At 40.7% G+C, this 20,150-nt stretch overlaps 1 protein-coding gene across 1 annotated transcript in view; it reads left to right on the top strand.

The window, feature by feature from the left end:
- Patl1 (PAT1 homolog 1, processing body mRNA decay factor) overlaps positions 1-17,993 on the top strand; it is a 32,332-nt gene extending 14,339 nt beyond the window's left edge. Inside the window, exons 10-19 of the mRNA XM_057779737.1 lie at positions 2,224-2,404; positions 4,882-5,005; positions 5,420-5,517; positions 6,145-6,204; positions 8,322-8,470; positions 9,720-9,879; positions 11,718-11,873; positions 15,806-15,897; positions 15,992-16,141; positions 16,434-17,993. Coding sequence (XP_057635720.1) covers positions 2,224-2,404; positions 4,882-5,005; positions 5,420-5,517; positions 6,145-6,204; positions 8,322-8,470; positions 9,720-9,879; positions 11,718-11,873; positions 15,806-15,897; positions 15,992-16,141; positions 16,434-16,455 — 1,192 coding nt within the window. The 3' untranslated portion in view covers positions 16,456-17,993. The remainder of the gene's footprint in view (positions 1-2,223; positions 2,405-4,881; positions 5,006-5,419; positions 5,518-6,144; positions 6,205-8,321; positions 8,471-9,719; positions 9,880-11,717; positions 11,874-15,805; positions 15,898-15,991; positions 16,142-16,433) is intronic.
- The last annotated feature ends 2,157 nt before the right edge of the window (positions 17,994-20,150 follow it).

The raw sequence follows: 20,150 nt of genomic DNA, 5'->3' as shown, positions 1-20,150 counted from the left end.
AAAACTTCAGTAGGTTTTGAAAACTAAAAACAGTAGGATATATAAAGCTTCTTCCTTCTGTGTCTATATCAAGTCATTCTATAATTATTTGCCTAGATAAATTAAGGAAACTAGGTATAGCTTTGAGGGGGTTCTCAACATCCGATTTTGTTCTCTGTATATAATTCTCACTTTCAAAAATGTTCTAGAATATATTTTTGCAGGGGAGAAAAAGGAAACCAATGTGGACTTATAAACAAAACTCCAAATATAAGCTATATAGAGAAAGATTAATACAGTTAACTGTATTAAAATAATTAAATTTAATTCTTGGCAGGTATTGGTGACACATGCTTGTAATTCTATCACTTGGAGGCAAAGACCTAAAAAAGGAAGAAGCCAAACAAATAATAAACAAAGATGGCTTAAAAAAAATTCTTTGATAAAGAAATGAAAACACTAGCAAAATACATGCCTACATATTTAGTTCTCATTAGAAGAAAGTGTGTTGAGTGGTACCTAAAACTGAAGAGATGTTCAAGCACACTTAATTCAGTGTAAAGATGAAAATTAAGACAAGTTACCATCTTCAGACAAGCACAACTTGAAGTTTCTCACTGCTCTATTTGGGATGACGATTGAGTATGTAGCTCCTCAGGAGAGGATTTAGGCAGTAGACAAAGTTACAAACATGGCTAGACCACATCTTTGCGGCTTCACTTTATAATATACTTTTGTGATGTAAGGAAGCAAGTAGAATTATCCTGTTACCATTTATGCAATCAAAACTATACAGAATAATACTGTATAAGACTTGAAACCCTGCAGTGGGGTGCACTCCTTTAATTAATCCCAGAACTTGGAAAGCAGAGGCAGGCAGATATCTGTGAGTTCAAGGCCAGCCTGGTCTACAAAGTGAATTCCAGGATAGCCAAGACTCTTACACAGAGAAACACTGTCTTTGGGGGGGGGGACGACTAAAAGACAAACCAAGCATGGTGGTTCATGCGTTTAATCCCAGCACTGAGGAGGTAAAAGCACTGTGGGTCTCTGAGTTCCAGGACAGCCTGACCTACATAGTGAGACTATATACATAGCCAGGCTAGCCAGGTCTGCATAGTGAGACCCTGAATCAAAAAAGAAAAAAGAAACATTCAAAGACAGATGAACAAGCAGTATAAAAGTATGAACATGTTGAGAATCATTCTAAAGACTGCATGGTGGTTCTTATTTGAAAAGGAAGCTGTAGGAGGACCAGAGTTGAGTTCCCAGCTTATACCCACCTATTACTCCAGATCCAGGAGATCTGACGCCCTCTTCTGCCTTGTACATGCACAAATACGCATAAAAATTTTTACATAATCTTTAAGGCCTTGAACTCTCAACTATATTACTTGTTTTTTTGAGGCAGGTTTTCACTGTGTGGTCGAGACCAGCCTCGAACTCTATCCCAGACTGGCTTCAGATCCACGGTTTTTAGTAAACCTTGAGTATTGGGAATATAAGTTTGTGTCACCATGGTTGGCTGTGTGACTTCAGAGTGAACCAAATTTGCCAAAATACTAAATCTGGACAATGGGCAAATATTTATTAAAGTATTTGCTTGAGCTAGATATATCAAAGTGTTATGATTTTCAGTGAGTTAAGGAAAAATTAAAGAGTATAGACTTCAGGATCAGATTGGCCAGTATTCAGTCTTACTCTGCCACCCACTAAATAGCTTTGATTTCTCCTGGCCTCAGTGTATTAAGTGAAGAAATCTACCTCCAGCGTGTGGTTATAATTGCATAGAAGTCCAGATATGGATGTACTTAACAAAGGGGAAGTGCTCAGATCTTAATGTTATTTCTGTGACTGTGTATCACATAGCTTTATTTCCCTTTGATTCTTTTTTCCTTCACAAAGGCAGAGGGGGATGTTTTTGAACCAGCATGTTTGTATTTTGAAAACCATGGCTGGCCGGGTGGTGGTAGCGTACCCCTTTAAACCCAGCACCTGGGAGGCAGAGGCAGGTGAATCCCTATGAGTTTGTGGCCAGCTTGGTCTTCTACAAGAGCTAGTTCCAGGACAGCTAGGACTGTTACACAGGGAAACCCTATCTCAGAAAGAAAGAAAGAGAAAGAAAGAAAGAAAGAAAGAAAGAAAGAAAGAAAGAAAGAAAGAAAGAAAGAAAGAAAGAAGAAAGAAGAAAAGCATGGCTAATATGCTGACTTGGCCTGAATGCAGCATGCTCTTGCCTTTCAGTCAGCATCGGAATCTCAATGGTGCGGGAGACAGAGGAAGTCACCGGACCAGTCATCAAGATCATCTCCGGAAGGATCCCTATGCTAATCTCATGTTGCAGCGGGAGAAGGATTGGGTCTCTAAAATCCAGATGATGCAGCTACAGAGCACTGATCCCTACCTGGATGATTTCTATTACCAGGTAAATAGCCAGTGCTTGCTTTGAGAACAATTTATTTGTCCACTTATGCTAATAATAGAATTTTCTATTGAGATATTGTTCAGGGATGCAAATTGACTAAGTAGATTCTGTCCATTTTTTAATACTTGATATTGTCAAGCTGTATGTGCTCAGATTGATATTTTCATTTTGGCATTAATAATCTTAAGAATAGGGGCTGGAGAGATGGCTCAGCGGTTAAGAGCACTGTCTGCTCTTCCAAAGGTCCTGAGTTCAATTCCCGGCAACCACATGGTGGCTCACAACCATCTGTAATGAGGTCTGGTGTCCTCTTCTGGCCTGCAGACATACACACAGACAGAATATTATATACATAATAAATAAATATTTAAAGAAAAAATAATAATCTTAAGAATATTGGTGGTGTGGAGCTAGGGTTGTAGCTCAGTGGGAGAGCACTTGCCTAGCATGTATAAGTTCCAGGCTTCAATCTGTAGTACCCCCATACATACCAAAAAATAAAGAGAAGAATATTAGCAATCTAACTTTAAAGACGTCTTCATCTTTTTTTTGTTTGTTTTTATTGAGCTATTTATTTTTCTCCCCTCCCTCATCTGCCCTCCCCTTCTATCTTCTGTGATCCCCACGCTCCCAATTTACTCAGGAGATCTTGTTAAAAACATCTTCATTAATTCACATTTTTAAAATACTCTTTAAAAGCATTTATTTTGTGGGCATTGAGGCACAGCTGTCGAGGCCAGCATGTGGTTGTCAAGGGGAATTAGCTTTTTCCTTTCATAAGGTAGATCCCAGAGATTGAATGTTAAGTCTCAAACCCCAAGACAAATGGCTGAGGTGCCTATTTAATATATCAAGGTGGACCTGGCCACCAGGTTCTCCCAGAATCCTTTCCTCCACAGGGTATGACCAATATACTCCACCCTTAACCCCTCCCAACACCTCCCCCCCAGAACACTCTAGCTCAGAGCCTGGGCTGCCCTTCCCCTTGAGGTGCTCCCCTATAGAATCCAGCTATTTTGGTTGCCTGTTTTGTATCCTTGTCCTCTTGGCTGCTGTACCTGGGTCCTCCTCTCTCCCTTGTCTCCTCCTTTGCCCTTCCCTTCTCATGTGGCTCAGGGTCATCCCCCCCTCTGGACTTTTCCAGGTGTCCCTGTCTTTGCCTACAGTTTCCCTTTTATCTACAATAAACCTTCTCCTCTACCATATCTAGGAGTAGTGGCTGAGGTGCCTATTTAGCAGTCATCATGATTGGTGACAAGTGCCTTTGCCCACTGGAACATTTTACTAAACCAGTCAATGTTTTTGAAGGCTAAGGGATTTGAGGGTGTATGAGTGTATGAGTGCCAGGTTTGTGGTGCTGGGCATTGACAGCTTGAACATGCTATAAACATTTTTTTTTTTTTTTTTTTTTTGGTTTTTCGAGACAGGGTTTCTCTGTAGCTTGTAGACCAGGCTGGCCTGGAACTCCCAGAGATCCACCTGCCTCTGCCTCCCGAGTGCTGGGATTAAAGGCGTGCGTCACCACCGCCCGGCCGGTTTTGTTGTTTTGTTTTGGATTTTGAGTGTGTTTTGAGACAGGGTTTCTCAGACTGGCCTCAAACTCTCAGATATCCACCTGCCTCTGCCTCCTAGTTGCTGGGATTAAAGGTGTACACGGCCACCACCTGAATAAAGCAAGGATGGATTTACATGCCTTTAATCCCAGAGGAGGCAGAGACAGGAAGATCTCTGAGTTCTAGACTAACCTGGTCTACATAGTGAGTTCTAGGTCAGCCAGGGCACATTGGGGGGAAAAAATCAAAAAAATAAGATAGCCTGGTGGTGGTGGCACATGTTTTTAATCCCAGCACTTGGGAGGTAGAGGCAGGCAGATCTCTGAGTTCGAGGCCAGCTTGGTCTACAGAGCTAATTCCAGGATAGTGAGAGCAGTTACACCAAGAAATTCTATCTCAAAAAAGCAAAAATAAATAGATATGTAGTAAGCTTTCTTGTTGAACTGTCTTGGACTGTCAACCCTCAGTGACACAGAGACTTATTAGTAATTATGAAAACTTGGCCTTTAGCTTAGGCTTCTTCCCAACTTGCTCTTATGGCTCAATTTAACCTGTTTCTATTAATCTACATTCTGTCGTGTGGCTCTCTCCCATTCTGTGTGTCCAGCTTGCTGGCATCTCCTGGTGCCTAGATTCATCTCCTCTTCCTCTCTTTGTTCCCAGAAGTCCTGCTTAACCTCTTCCTGCCTAGCTATTAGCCGTTCAGCTCTTTATTAAACCAATCAGAAGATGCCTTGGCAAAGACTTATCTACACAGTGTACAAAAAAGATTATTCCCACAACATAAATAAAATAAAGTTAAAACAAAACCTAGGCATCAGTGTATTTCTAGAGTCCAACTTTATTACTCCCATTAGTGTAATTAGTTTGAAGAACAGTGGTGATCTGTATTTGTTTTGCAATGAAAGCCATCTTGTCTTGTAGAATTACTTTGAAAAACTGGAGAAATTGTCAGCTGCTGAAGAAATACAAGGTGATGGTCCTAAGAAGGAGCGTACCAAGCTCATCACCCCCCAGGTGGCCAAACTGGAGCATGCTTATAAGCCTGGTAAGGTCCCAGTCTATTAAGAGAAACTTGTGGAGAGCATGAGTAACCTGACAGATGAACTCATAGATCCTTTGCTCGTTGAGATTCTGTAATTTTTAAAAACTTACTATGATCTTTTTAGTATTCCTAAAATAGATGAAATATTCTTTTGATAATTATTTTAATGAAAGGGTGGAGAATAGATTATGCAAAGGAGTTACATTAGGTGGCTGTGGTGATTCTCATCTGTAATCTCAGTATTGAGGAGGCAGAAGCATAGGATCATGATTGAAGCGAAAGAGAAAAGGAAAGGGGTTGTTTCAGTACATACATTCTTGTGGTAAATTATTAAACCATGGGTGAAGAACCAAGAAAAGATTTGAATGCTGTCTGCTTTATGCCAAGTCTTTACTGGAGTCTTCTTTGTCCTTGCAGTGCAGTTCGAGGGCTCTTTGGGTAAGCTTACTGTCTCTAGTGTGAATAATCCTCGGAAGATGATCGATGCTGTTGTGACTTCTCGGAGTGAGGATGATGTAAGTGCCAGTTAATGGGTGTTCATTTTGGAGTCACTGGAATGAGATGAGGCATGGTGGAATTGTCTGTAACCTAGGTTGACCTGGTGTGTCCTGACTTTTTGGTTTTTCACACATACCCTGAAATATGGTGCTTTCTTAAAAAAAAGTGGGGTGTGTATGTGACGCATGCCATGGTGCACTTGTGGAAATCAAGAGGACAACTTTCCGAGATTCTCCTTGCCACAGGGACTTGGATCACATTCAGATGGTCAGTGCAGCAGACACTGTTAACCAGTTGAGCTCTCCTGCTGGCTCTAAAGCCTTTACTTACAAGTCGGCCACAGGGCCTGCAATAGCAGGGGTCTTTGGATATGATACCTCTGGCTGCAAATAATGCCTGTTTAGTCCAGTTTGCTGCATAAAACATTATTTCTGTGTTTTTAGATTTATTAATTTAGCTTAATTTGTGAGCTGGTTTAGTCAATGACCTTTGTTTCATAATTTTGTCATTTTAGATTATTAACTTTTAAGGAGTCTGTATTCTCAAGTATTTTCACCAATAAACCTAAAGGTGCATTCTTGGTTAAATGTTCTTAATAGAGATAAAGAATTTGTACTGAATAATTTTATTTTATTTTTTTTAAGGAAACAAAAGAAAAACAGGTTCGGGACAAGAGAAGGAAAACCCTTTTCATAATTGAGAAAGTAAGACTAGAATCTATTTCTATATTTAGTTTCAATTTAAAGAACTATCAGATATATGTGTGTTCAAGAGTAGAAAAGTGAGCAGTAAATCAGTGTTCTTTGATTTTTTTTTTAATTACATTTTTTTTTTTTTTCCGAGACAGGGTTTCTCCCTGTCCTGGAACTAGCTCTTGTAGACCAGGCTGGCCTCGAACTCACAGAGTGCTGTCTCTGCCTCCTAAGTGCTGGGATTAAAGGCGTGCACTACCACCGCCTGGCTTTTGTAATTACATTTTATGATTGGAGGTGGCATTGTGCATGTGTGTCAGAGGACAACTTGAGGGGGTGGCATCTTGCCTTCCACCATGTAGGCTCTAAGGCGCTAACTCAGATTGTCAGGCTTGTGGGGAGGGACCTTTATCTGCTGAGTCATCTCACTGGCCCATGTTCTTTTCTATTACCTAAGAATTAATTTGTGTTGAGTGCTTGTTGTTTACCAGAGTGTTCCGGCAGTGATTGTTCTATACCTTGCCTCTGGAGTCCTGGGAAGAACACTGCGCTGAGGTTTTATTCGCAGTTACTCAGCTAATAGATGATTATCTTTGAGCAGGTCATATGTTTATCTCATGTGTCAGTGTTGTATCTGCTACAACTCTTGTGTGGGAGTCAGATGATAATTTGTGGGAGACAGCATGCAGCTCCTTCCAACACATGGCCTGCAGGATTGAACTCGGGCAGTCAGACTTTACCACACTGAGCAATCTCATGAACCCAGGTCATCTTCTTGAGCCTAATAAAAATAAGAGTAAAAGTTTTGTTGTTCCATGAACTAATTTAGTTTTACAGCACTTATTAGGCGTTCCTGTGGACTAAGGGAAACATAATGATACATAAAGACGGTCTGTGAAGCACGCTTACCACAGTGCAGTACTGCATATATACCGCACTACACTACCTAGAACACAGTGGTTTAGAACATAGCGCAAACCAGCCCTTTTGAGTCTATAACGCGAAGCTGAGTTACTTAACCTTTTATGCTGTCGTCAGTTTCTTCATGGGGATGATTGTAGTAGTTTGTTTGGGGGTTGAGTGTGCAAATGAATTGAATCCTGCAAGTGCTAGATCACTAGCTGACACCTGGAAAGTTACATTTAAAATACTGCCTGGGGGCTGGAGAGATGGCTCAGTGGTTAAGAGCACTGGCTATTCTTCCAGAGGACTTTGGGTTCAGTTCTTGGATCCACATGGTAACTCACAACTGTCTGTAACTCCAGTTCTAGGGGATCTGGCATCCTCACACAGATATGCATGCAGGCAGACCCCCAATGTACATAAAAAATAATTTTGATCCCAGCGCTTGGGAGGCAAAGGCAGATGGATCTCTGTGAGTTCGAGGTCCACCTGGTCTACAAAGCTAATTCCAGGACAGCCAAGGCTATACAGAGAAATCCTGTCTCAAGAAACCAAAAAAGAGAAGAAAAATGGCCTGATTAGTAAATATTTATCAGGAATCCAGTGTGGTAGATTTGAATCTGAGTCAGTTTCTAAATGTGAGAACTAAAGAGTCAGTTCCAGAAGAGCTACACGGTGAGACCCTATCTGTCACACAGATTATCATGGCTGGAGAAGATGATAAAATTGTATAAATTTGAGGAACAGAGTTTGCATCCTTGGCATCCACATAAATGCCAGGGAGATATGGCAATCCTCCCAGTATACAGGGGGCAGAGACAGAATCCTTGGAGCAACGTGGCTAGTTAGTTCAGACTAATTGGCAACCTCTGGATTTGGGTAGAGATGCTGCATCAATACAAAAAGTACTAAAAGATGGAGGGAAACCCTTGACACTCAAGCTCTGGCTTTTCTAAAAACTCATTTTAGCCGGGCGGTGGTGACGCACGCCTTTAATCCAGCACTCGGGAGGCAGAGGCAGGCGGATCTCTGGGAGTTCAAGACCAGCCTGGTGTACAAGAGCTAATTCCAGGACAGCCTCTAAAGCTACAGAGAAACCCTGTCTTGGAAAAAAAAAAATTGTATTATACTCTTGTATTTTTACTTCTTCGGCCTAAACTCTGAAGACGTTTAATACTCTGTGGTGCTGACCCAGCATGTTATAGCCTGTTCTGTCTCTCCCCTAGACCTATAGTTTACTCCTTGATGTGGAAGATTATGAAAGGCGCTATCTCCTAAGTCTAGAAGAAGAGCGGCCTGCCTTGGTGGATGAAAGAAAGCACAAAATCTGTAGCATGTATGACAACCTGAGGGGCAAATTGCCTGGACAAGAGAGGTACGCACAGTGCACTTTGAGGAAAGGGGAGACTTCTCCCATTACCACTAAACTTCACATACTTGGGATTGTGGTGTACCCTGTTCCATCATTTCTATAAGCATTGCATCTATCTTTCCTGGGTTTTGTTTTTGTTTTGAGACAGAGGCACACTGCATGGCCCTGACTGACCTTGAATTCACAGAGATTCAGTTGTCTTCCAAATGTCCTTATTAAAGGTGTGGGCCACCATACTATACTAGTATCTTTCTTTTTGTCCTCACTTGGGTGCTACTTCATGTAAAACATTCCATAATCCTTTTGAGTTCTTTCTTGGATTCATTTTTTCAACAATATACAGTGTCTACTAGGATTGTACTAGTGCTGCAGATAAGAGGGATCGTTACTGGATTTTGGTTTTGAGGTGAGAAGTTATATCTGGAGTACAACTACTGGTGTGTTCAACTTTGTACTCTATATGTATTTGCTTTCCTGCTAAACTGGCACTTAACAATATTTATACTTTCTTGGGATTTCCATCTGTAGACATACTCTAGTGTATATATGGAAGCCAGTCGATCCTCCAGTGAAGAATGTTGACTTTCTTTGTCATCTTTCTCCTGCTCATTGTCTGAAGCAAACCTAGTTGTGATAATGTCCTATAAATCCCAAATATTTAATGTAAGAGGACCACATCTGCTGACAGCTCCTTTCCCGTCACTCAGGTTCTCCTGAGTCAGAACTTACACAAACAAAATACACTTCTTTTTGGCACACTTTTGTGCTGTTGGTCTGATAAATGTAGTTTATCCATAGATAGGCATGTTATGTACCCATTAAATGCATTTAACTGAAGCATATTTATTGATGGAGAAAAGTGGTTCCCTTAAGAGGTTAACTGAAGTTGGAGATTGCTGTAGATCAGTGGTAGAGCACTTGCCTAGCATGCAGGAGGCTCTGCACTCAATTCCTCATATCAGGGAGGGAAGGTGAAAAAAGTCAAATTATAAAACCATGCAAATTTTATGTGCCCTCCTAACACAAGTTAACATTTAATTTTTACTTATATCAAATTTGATCACATTTTATATATAATATGGGAAATATATTTGTAAAACTTAATTTTACTTTTTATTATTTAGTTAGAATTGGAGAGTAATCCTCAATATTGGTAATACAGATGATTATGAAAATAGGGTTGCTTTTTTTTTTTTTAAATGTGGATTTTCTATATTGCTCTTACTGACATTAGGTGGCATTTTTCTTGCAGGCCAAGCGATGACCTCTTTGTACAGATCATGTGTATCCGAAAAGGAAAGAGAATGGTTGCCCGCATTCTCCCTTTCCTCTCCACAGAGCAAGCAGCTGACATTCTCATGGCAACTGCCAGGAACCTCCCTTTCCTTATCAAGAAGGACGCACAAGATGAGGTACCCACCACGTAGGGCAATTTTTCTTAGGCGTGTCAAGTTGGAAACTTTGACTTTTAGTTGCTCTTTTTTTTGTTTGTTTGGTTTTTCGAGACAGGGTTTCTCTGTAGCTGTGGTGCCTGTCCCGGAACTAGCTCTTGTAGACCAGGCTGGCCTCGAACTCCCAGAGATCCGCCTGCCTCTGCCTTCCAAGTGCTGGGATTAAAGGCGTGCGCCACCACCGCCGGGCCTTTTAGTTGCTTTTGTGTATGTAAAATATCTCTCCCTGCTCTGTTGTCAGTAGCTTTCTGTTAGCCTGGAGATTTAGTTGAATGGTGACCCACAGGTAAATTTTTGATTAAAAGATCCCTGTTTATCCTTGTAATAATTTTTCAAAGATTATCAAAATTTCTCGTACTTTTTCAAGTTCAAGACAAGAAATTGCTAAAAGAATAGTATTATTGAGCATGGGACTCAGAACAACGAGATACTTCTAAGGAAACATTGTAGTTGACTACAGATTGAGTAGTAACTACCTGAATTATCTGTGCAGAAGATATGCCTATATAATGTAAAACACAAAAGAGCAGGAAATTGCTACTGTAGCTTTTGAGATTTTAGTATTTACAGAAAGAAATGAAAAGTTTAAATCTCATTAGAAAAATGTACCAGAATGAAAAAAAATTGTTTTAAAATTGATTAGATGTTTTACGTTTTATTTAGGAATAGTTTGCCCGCAGGTGTTTACGTGCATTGTGTGCATAACTGGTATCCATGAAGGTCAGAGTAGGTAGTTTGTGAACCACCTTTGGATGCTAGGAATTGAATCTGGGTCCTCTGTAAAAGCAACAAGTGCTCTCTAAACAGCTGAGCTGTCTCTCTAGCCCCCAAAACCAGTACATTTTTAAGAGACTCCAAGAATGAAAAATGGAATGGAGGAAAATTTTCAAGATTTGAGATTTATGCTAGAGAATAAAACATAAATGCCAAAAGAAGAGAATGCAGCAGTAGGCAGTGTGTCGATCATGATCTCACAGAAATTCGTCAGTGGAAGCAAGTTTGGGAAAATCTTCCACATTTACCGTATGCTCACTTAATACATCTACATACCAGGTACCATTTTATGTCGCAGAAATGAAGCTAGGAATTCAAAAATACCTTCATGAAGCTTACTTGCTAGTAAAGAACAGTTAGTTAGCTATGTAGAAAAGTTGCATATGGTAGCTCATGCCTAACTTTCCCACATTAGGGAGGCTAAGACAGAGGGGCTGCCATAAATTTGAGACTAACCTAAAAATATGTATGTATAGAGTTATAGTTCATGCTCTCTCTCCCCCGTCTCCGTTTGTGTATATGTATGCTTACATATGTGTACATGCATGTGCTGAGTTTTTAACCTATTCAATTAAAAAATAATCTACTGTGTCCCCAAAATCCATTTTCTTGCAGTAATTGCTGGTTCCAGGTGTGAGGCTTGGGATTACAGTTAATCCTGGTCTTACATCAAAGGCAAGTAACTAATAGGTTACTAGGGATACACATACCAATCTGAGCGACTATTTGCCAGAAGTGGTATACTTAACATCAGAAAGAAAAATTACAGCAATAGACTGAATTAGATTTCATTTAATGACTTCATAGTACCAAAAATATATCAATCATTTGTAGTGAGTACTAGGCCAATAACTCATCTCAAAAACTAAAAAGGAAGAGTCAAGTATTTATCCTACCTTTCCACTATAGCCAAATATCCTGACACACAGTAGTACTGTAATGATTTTGTATATGGTGAGTATCCTGCTGGGAGGTAAGTGAAGGGACAGTTGGCAGAAGGTAACACTCTTGTTTATGTTTTGTAGGTGCTGCCATGCTTACTGAGTCCCTTCTCTCTTCTCCTCTATCATCTTCCTTCAGTGACTGTCACCAGCCTTCTGCAACAGCTAATGAACCTACCTCAAAGTGCAACTGCACCAGCACCCTCCAATCCTCACCTCGCTGCTGTGCTCCAGAACAAGGTGGTCTTGTCCTTCAGTGTCCTCAGCTTATGTGGCATCTAAATTTGACTTAGGAGAATTATGATTACTATAGCTTTCTTCCACTCAGAAATTACATTACACTAACAAAGGCTAGAAAACAAACAGTGGTTTGGAGAAAATAGTTCTTTATGAAATTTGTGGCATCAAGCATCTAGTCTTTTTTACAATTACTCTGGTTCTCTTTAACAGTGTATTTCCATACTCATGATGCTTCAGGACAGTTCTGAAAGCTAAAACTGTCTTGGCATGAGGAACAAAGCTGGGTATGGATGATTAACTGCTTGTCCTCTTTGTTAGGACTTTCCCCAGGAATTCTTATAAACAAGTTTCTGTCCTGCTTGGTCCTATAGCCGTTCAGTCCCAACAAAACACACAGAGGCTTATATTAATTATAAACTGGTTGACCTATTAGCTCAGGCTTATTATTAACTAGCTCTTAAAACTTAAATTAACCCATAATTCTTATCTATGTTTAGCCGGGTGGCTTGGTACCTTTTATCAGTAAGGCGTTCTCATCTTGCTTCCCTTGCATCTAGCTAGTGTCTGCATCTCTGCCTTTCCTCTTCCCAGAATTCTGTTAGTCTTGTTGTCCCACCTATACTACTGATCAATCAGCATTTTATTAAGCCAATATGAGTGACAAATCTTTACAGTTTACAAGAGCATTATCCCACAGCACTTTCTCTTTTTTCTTTTCCAAGCAAGAACTCTGAATCTAATCTCCTTTGTTTTAACTTTTTCCTGACCATTATCAATAATAATGATAATAATAATAACTTGTAACCAACATTCTAAACAAAGACAAACATCCATAACCCACTTTTGGCGTAGTTTTCTAGACCACTTCCTGCTGATTGAGGGTGCTGATAATCTTATGGGGACCTAAAGAAAATTTAGGATTATAGTCAAGTCCTGACTGAAGTATTATATGAGCCTGGATCATCTCAGCCAACAGTCTTATATTTTTGGTTGTGAGCCCAACCTTTTTAATGGCTGAGCCATCTCTCCAGCCCCAGCCAGCAGTCTTTAGGGTTTTCTAGATTTAGAATTCAGGAAAGTGCAACAGAGATGTTCTGAAATGTTTGATTATAATTTTCTGTGGACACAAAAGCAAAACCTCTACTCCAAAGTAACATATCTTTTAATTTAAATTTTTAAGTAAAGGCTTTTCAAAATATATAGCTTACATTAATCCAGCAGCATCTCTGATCAAGTCTTTTAGCCACTGTTGCTCCTTCCTCAGCAGTCAAGCAATTCAAAGACAACATAATAACATAGAGTATCCAGACTCTCTGTATTTTCCATCTTTACGTGACTTTTTTTTTTAACTCTATTTCTTTCATTTTTATTTTTAAGTCTGGTTGCCTGCCTATACTTCCTGCCTGGCTACTAGCCAATCCACGTTTTCTTAAACCAGTATGAGTGACAAATCTTTACAGTGTATAAATCCCGCAGCAAATTCTAACCAGCCTCTGCTGAGAAGCCCTTGCCTGCTCTTTTCTAGCCTTATGACCCTGGGTGTTTGTTGCGATGTGCAAGTGTTGATGCAGGTTTTACAGTCGTCCTAGTATTTAGATGATGTCTGGTATGTAGTAGGCACTTGTTTAGGGCCACACTAAGCAACAGAGGTGAAGTCTCAGGACCTCTTTCTTCTTTGACCTGCCATCAATAACAGGCCATCTGAGATAGGAGAGGATACCAGTGTCCCTTGGGATATTGGTGGGTTCTCAAGTGACCAGTCATGACCTTCCTATTACTTAGTCGCTGTTTTAATTTTCATAAGAACAGTAACATACAGATCATGAGCCTGGTGAAAATTTGCCTGCAAATAACATCAAGGGAAGCTTTGTGGAAAAGAAAGATTACCCTCTAATATAAACCCAGGAAAATAGAATGAAATCCCAAAATATGTATCCATTTATGATCCGTTATAGATATGACTTACACATTTAACCTAGTGCTGTTGGTATTTTCATTTGGTGCCCCTTAAGTGTTCATGTTGTGATAGGCATGGTAGCACATACCTATTTTCCCAGCAATCTTGAGGTACGGAGGCAGGCAGATCTCTTAAGTTCAAGGACAGCCAGGGCTACACAAACCCTGTCTCAAAAAAAAAAAAAAAAAAAAAACAGAAATCATGTGTCTGATTATTTTAGATGCCTATTAACACTCTGTAAGTTTTATACTTCAGATAAGAATATACTCTGTGGGGGGCTGGAGAGATGGCTCAGAGGTTAAGAGCACTGACTGCTCTTCCGGAGGTCCTGAGTTCAATTCCCAGCAACCACATGGTGGTTCACAACCATCAGTAAGGAGATCTGGTGCCCTCTTCTGGCCTGCAGGCATGGAGGCTGAACACTGTGTACATAATAAATAAATTAATTAATTAAAAAAAAAAAAAGAATATACTCTGTGTATACACACACGTGCACTTTTGGTGGTGTGCATGTAAAGGGCATATGGCCAGAGGTTGACATCAGGCGTCTTTCCTTGATTATTCTCTGCCTTTGCTTTTTTTTTTTTTTTTTTTTTTTTTTTTTTTTTTTTTTTTTGATTTTTCAAGACAGGGTTTCTCCGTAGCTTTTGGTTCCTGTCCTGGAACTAGCTCTTGTAGACCAGGCTGGCCTCAAACTCACAGAGATCTGCCTGCCTCTGCCTCCCAAATGCTGGGATTAAAGGTGTGCGCCACCACCGCCCGGCTCTGCCTTTGCTTTTTGAGAGAAGTTCTCAGACTGAACTTGAAATTCATCAGTTTGGCTTAGGCTGGCTGGCCACTGTACATGAAGGTCTTCAGGCTCCATCTCCTGAGCTGGGGTCAGGTGCACACCACCACGTGCAGATTTTTCTCATTTCTGGGGATCTAAGCTCAGGTATTTTACCAACTGAGCTATCTTCCTAGCCCCAGGAGTGTATATAGATTTTCTCAGTTTCCTTTGAGCTTTGATTATTTTGTTTACCCTATGTATATTTCTCTTTATTTTTGTTAATTTGTTTTGTTTTGCTTTTTGAGGCATTGTCGTGTATCCCAGGCTGGTCCCCAAACCCCAGTGTAGCCAAGGATAACATTGATCTTTTGATCCTCCTGAATGTTGGGATTGTAGTTATGCATCATCACAAATTTATGCTGGGTCAGACCTGGAACCTTGCGCATGCTAGCAAAGAATGCTACCAACTGAGCTACATCTCCAGGGCACCTTGTAGTTCTTTCTCTTTTTTCTTTTTTCTTTTTTCTTCTACCTCGGGATAGGGTTTCTCTGTATAGCTATCCTGGAACTCACTCTATAGACTAGGTTAGCCTCAAACTCACAGAGATCCACCTGCCTCTGCCTCCCAATTGCTGGATTCAAGGTGTTACTTACTTTTTTTCTTCTAATTTTCTATGAACTTTGGCTTTTCTTCTTAATCTATTTTATTCTTAAAAATAAAAGAAATGCCAAATGATGATTCTTCATGACTGGGAAGAAAATTTTTTCAAAAACAGAATAGGATAGAGAGAGGGCTTTCTGTACTTGATGTCTGCTATGCCAGAAACAATCCAGAGGAAAGACAAACTCTAATACCAGGCTTGCCTGATCCCCTACCCCTGGCTACACAAAAGCTTTCGTGAACAGCCCTTCCCATCAGTGCCAGGGTTCCATTAACTGAAGTGTAAGAGGCTTAGATGTACTGTTTTGGTTTTTGCTGTTGTTGCTTTTAGATATGTTTTATGCGCATGAGTGTTTTATGTGCATGAGTGTTTTGTGTGCATGTACACCTTACAGATATCAATGGATGTTTGTGAGCCATCCCATAGTTTCTGGGAACAGAACCCTGATCCTCTACAAGAACAGCAAGTGCTCTTAACCACTAAGCCATCTCTCCAGCCTCTTAGATGCATTGTTAAGTCTGATTCCATTTGGCTTCTCTTACAGTTTGGCTTGTCACTGCTCCTAATCCTCCTAAGCCGCGGGGAAGACCTACAGAGTTCGGACCCTGCTATAGAGTCAACACAAAATAACCAGTGGTCAGTACTTGTATTTTAAATTCTTCTAAATAATCTTTGCTCTCCTTTCTCTTCCCCTTGTGCTTCTCATAACGTTTTGGGTTTTCTCTATCAGGACAGAGGTGATGTTCATGGCAACCAGAGAACTTCTACAGATACCCCAAGCAGCCTTGGCCAAGCCAATTTCTATACCCACAAATCTAGTGTCCCTTTTTTCTCGCTATGTTGACCGGCAGAAACTGAACTTGCTGGAGACAAAACTACAGTAAGTTCCAAATACATTTCACTACCTTGGTGTTTTAGACATCATACTGTGAGAGGATGAATTTGAATGGGAGCGAAAGGTTGAGACATCCATTTAAATGTTTGTGTGTTTGCTAGAACAAATCACTGTATTGTGTGCAACAGTCCCTCGGAAAATGACAGAATGCTGAGAGAACAGAAATATCTAGGGTCTTTTATTATGAGGATTCTTACAAAGATGTAGCTTTAATGCAAAAGATTCATCTTATTTTAACTTATTTATACAAAAGTTGTCTTTCTCTTCATACCCTTAGGCTGGTTCAGGGGATACGATAAAAGCTCTCCGGTGTGCCCTGTACCTCCTTTTGGCGGACACCTGCACTGCTGCCATCACCAATGGAGTGTTTTTAATGGGGGGGGGGGTAGCTTATGACCCAAAGGAAAGTCTTGTGGGATCGACCTATTTTCAGAGGTTAGCTCTGAATGCCAGGTATTTCCCCACTGCTCTGATACTTCTGCTGGGTAATACTTCCGCTGGTTTCTTTGACCTCTGTGTTACACTTTGCATGTCCTACTTTTACTCAATTCTTCTCAATTTTGCATTTTCTTTGCCCTAGAGACACAAACATAATATCCCTTTATCCCATCACCACTATTACAATTCAAAGTAGGTTGTAGTCTGCCAAAGTCTTTTTTTTCATCTTCCCTTATTAATATGACTATAGAAGAGCCAAAACCAAGTAGAAGTCAAGATATAGGTAAATATACACATCCTACACACACGTTCATATGGTCTCCAGAGGGTCCTTAAAGAATGGGTTTTAGCTTGAAAAATATTTAGTTGACATATACCTCTAAAAATAAACCAGCTGATATATTTTTAGTCTGTTTCTGTTCCATCTTGTAATTTGGTGGATTCTACTTTTTTAATATATAAATACAGGGTACACGGCACATCACATTAAATCAAACTGTTAATTGGCTGTTGCCCAGCTCTAGGCTGAGAACTCTTTTCTTTCTCTCTACCTGTATTTCCTTTTTTTCCTGACCACCGTAATGGAAAGAGCACACACACAGCTAAGCCTTTCCTGTGATGACTACAGCGTGCTTGAGCCTGTCCCTCAAGTGCATTCACGAGTACCCAAGACGAGCCTCACGTAGAGCCTGCTTTTGCAGTGTAGCTTTGCGCGCTTGCACTGTCTTCCTGATGTGACTTCTGTAAGCCATGCTTCTGCTTGTCTTCCCCATTTCATTTAGTGTCTTGGGTAGAAGCCTCCAAATGTAGCCATGGCTGCTAAGCTTGGGCTGCTCCGCCCTTCAGTCTCCTCTACCCTGCAGCAGAACTGCTGTCCTGGCTGCTGCTTAGTCTTGCCTGAGCCCCATCTACTGGCAGCTGGGGCCTGGGTTTGAATCTTAGGGACACTTTCCTTCACCTTTCTTACCTTCAGCAGTCAGCCAGGATAAGGGACTTAGCCCCCTAGTAGTTGCAGTTCTAAAAAACTAAATTGAATTTATTTTATATTCCCATCCTGATCCTACTTTCTGCTCTTTTCACCTTTTTGAATGTAGTCGAGACAGGCTATGATATTTAAAGAGAATAAACGTTTTTGCACATACCTAGATATGGTAAAGCCCTCCGTTACAACCAGCTGTCCTCCTTCTCATCTTCATTTCTTCTCGGTCTGTGGCCTAAGGCTCCGCCAGCTGCTCCCCTCTACCGTCTGCTGACTGTCTCCACTGAGCCTTCCCTACCCTCCCTTCACACCTGATCAAGTAAACACTTGATTATTCTCTTCCTTATTGTGCTTTTTGTTCAGTTCTAATTAATAAAAATAAAAGTTTCTAAATTTACATTTTTATAGGGTATTGTAAATAAAAACAAATTGTATACTTGAAAATGTGTACTTGTATTTTATACCTTTTTTGTTTCTGAATTTGTTTTTAATGGGTTTTCTATCATACTTGCATTCACTAGCAAAAATCTTAATGTTGAAGAAATGGCACTTCACCCTGAAGAAATTCACATATTTCTAGACAGATGCCCATCTCTCTTTACTTTTAAATGGCTTAGGTAGTCCTGTAAGCATTTAGCTGCCCTCGTGGTTTGTATTTCTCTTAGCTCTAGCCCTGTAGCTTTGTTTAAGCTGTAAAACAAAAGGACCATCTTGCTAGGCACATAGCTGTAATCCTAGCTTACATGATGTAAAGTAGAAGGATCATTCATTTTTACTCTTAAAGTGAGTAAGATTGAAGAGTCAGCAAACGAGTAAAGAAAATCAAAGGAGGACAAGGAGATGGTTCAGTGGTTAAAGGAACTTGCTGTTCTTCCAGAGGAACCAACTTCCATTCTCATCATCCACATTGGCAGTTCACAGCCATCCATAACTTCAATTCCTGGGGATCTGCCCTCTTCTCATTTCTGTGGACACAAAGGCATGGTGTCAAGGTACATACACAGACAAAGCACCCATACAAACTTATTTTAAAGGAAGGACTGTGGGAAGGGAAGTCAGATCCAAGAGCAGAGTGTTACTGCTGCTAGGAGTAGAATGTGATTGGGAGAGATGTATTTTCTTGTGTTTATTCTTTAGACAGGGTTTCTCTGTGTATCCCTGGCTGTCCTGGAAGTCCCTCTGACAAGGCTGGCCTTGAACTCTCAGCAATCTGTCTGCCTCTGCCTCCTGAGTGCTGGGATTAAGGATATGTGCCACCACTTCTGGGAGATTTTTTTTCATTTTCATTTTATATCCAAACAGCTTCCCCTTCTTCCTCTCCTCTTAACCCCTCCCCCCACCTCTCTTTTGCCCCTCTTCCCCCGCCCCCATCTATTCCTCCACCATTTTTGTTCAGAAAAGAACAGGCCTCTTATGGATATTAACAAAACATGTTCTATCAAGTTGTAAGACTAAGCACCTTGCCTTGTATTAAGGCTGGGCAAGGCACCCAGTATGAGGAGTAGAGTCCCAAAAGCCAGCCAAAGAGTCAGAGACAACCCCCACTTCCACTGTTAGGAGGCCCACAAGAGGACAAAGCTACACAACTGTCACATATATGCAGAGGGCCTAGGTCAGTTTCATGCAGCCTCTCTGGTTGTTGGTTCAGTCTCTGAACGCCTATAAGCTCAGGTTAGTTGATTCTGTGGGTTTTCTTGTGATGTCTTGATCCTTCTGGCTTCTGTAACCCTTCCCCCGCCTGTCTTCAGCAGGATTCCCCAAGCTTAGTCCAATGTTTGGCTGTGGGTCTCTGCATCTGTATCCACCAGTTGCTGAATGAAGTAAGAGATGTGTTCTTAACTTCTTAAATCCTGTTGTTAGGTGGCTGCCCTTGGGGAAGATCCACAAGGCTAGATTCAAAGTGTCCAGCAGGACACTATGCAATACTTCACAACTTAAGAGACCTGAAAACTGAGGCTCTAGGAGAAGCCAGAACTCACCTGAGGCCTTGGGTTGACTAATGGTAAAAACCCAGAGACTGTTCTAGTTTCTTTAAAAGTATTTTTTAAGTGTAGGAATAATGAATGTAGTCAATAGTTATATATTAGATGATAATTTGTGGTGTAACAACTGGCATCGAACTATGAGTTTTGTCTGCAAATGTATGTGCAACTATATTTGGGCTGGTTCTTGGAGAAGTCAGAAAAGGGTGCTAAATACCCTAAAAGTAGTTAAAGATGATTGGGAGCCACCGTGTTGGATGCTGGGAACTGAACCCAAGTCCTCCGAAGAGCAAGTGCTGTTAGCCTCTGAGACATCTCTTCAGCCCCAGAAAAAATTGCTACAGGGGAAAATACAGTAAAAGGTTAGAGCATACCAGCTGAACAATCGAAGACCCATTTTTTTGTTTTGTTTTGGTTTTGTTCTATTGTTTTTGTTTTTTTGTTTTTCGAGACAAGGTTTTTTTGTAGCTTTGGAGCCTGTCCTGGAACTAGCTCTGTAGACCAGGCTGGTCTCGAACTCACAGAGATCCTCCTGCCTCTGCCTCCCGAGTGCTGGGATTAAAGGCATGCGCCACCACCGCCTGACTTAAAGACA

Source organism: Chionomys nivalis, chromosome 8 (assembly GCF_950005125.1).
Source record: "Chionomys nivalis chromosome 8, mChiNiv1.1, whole genome shotgun sequence".
Lineage (NCBI taxonomy): Eukaryota > Metazoa > Chordata > Mammalia > Rodentia > Cricetidae > Chionomys > Chionomys nivalis.
The sequence above is the reverse complement of the archived record's forward strand: the minus strand, read 5'-3'. Positions and strand labels throughout refer to the sequence as shown.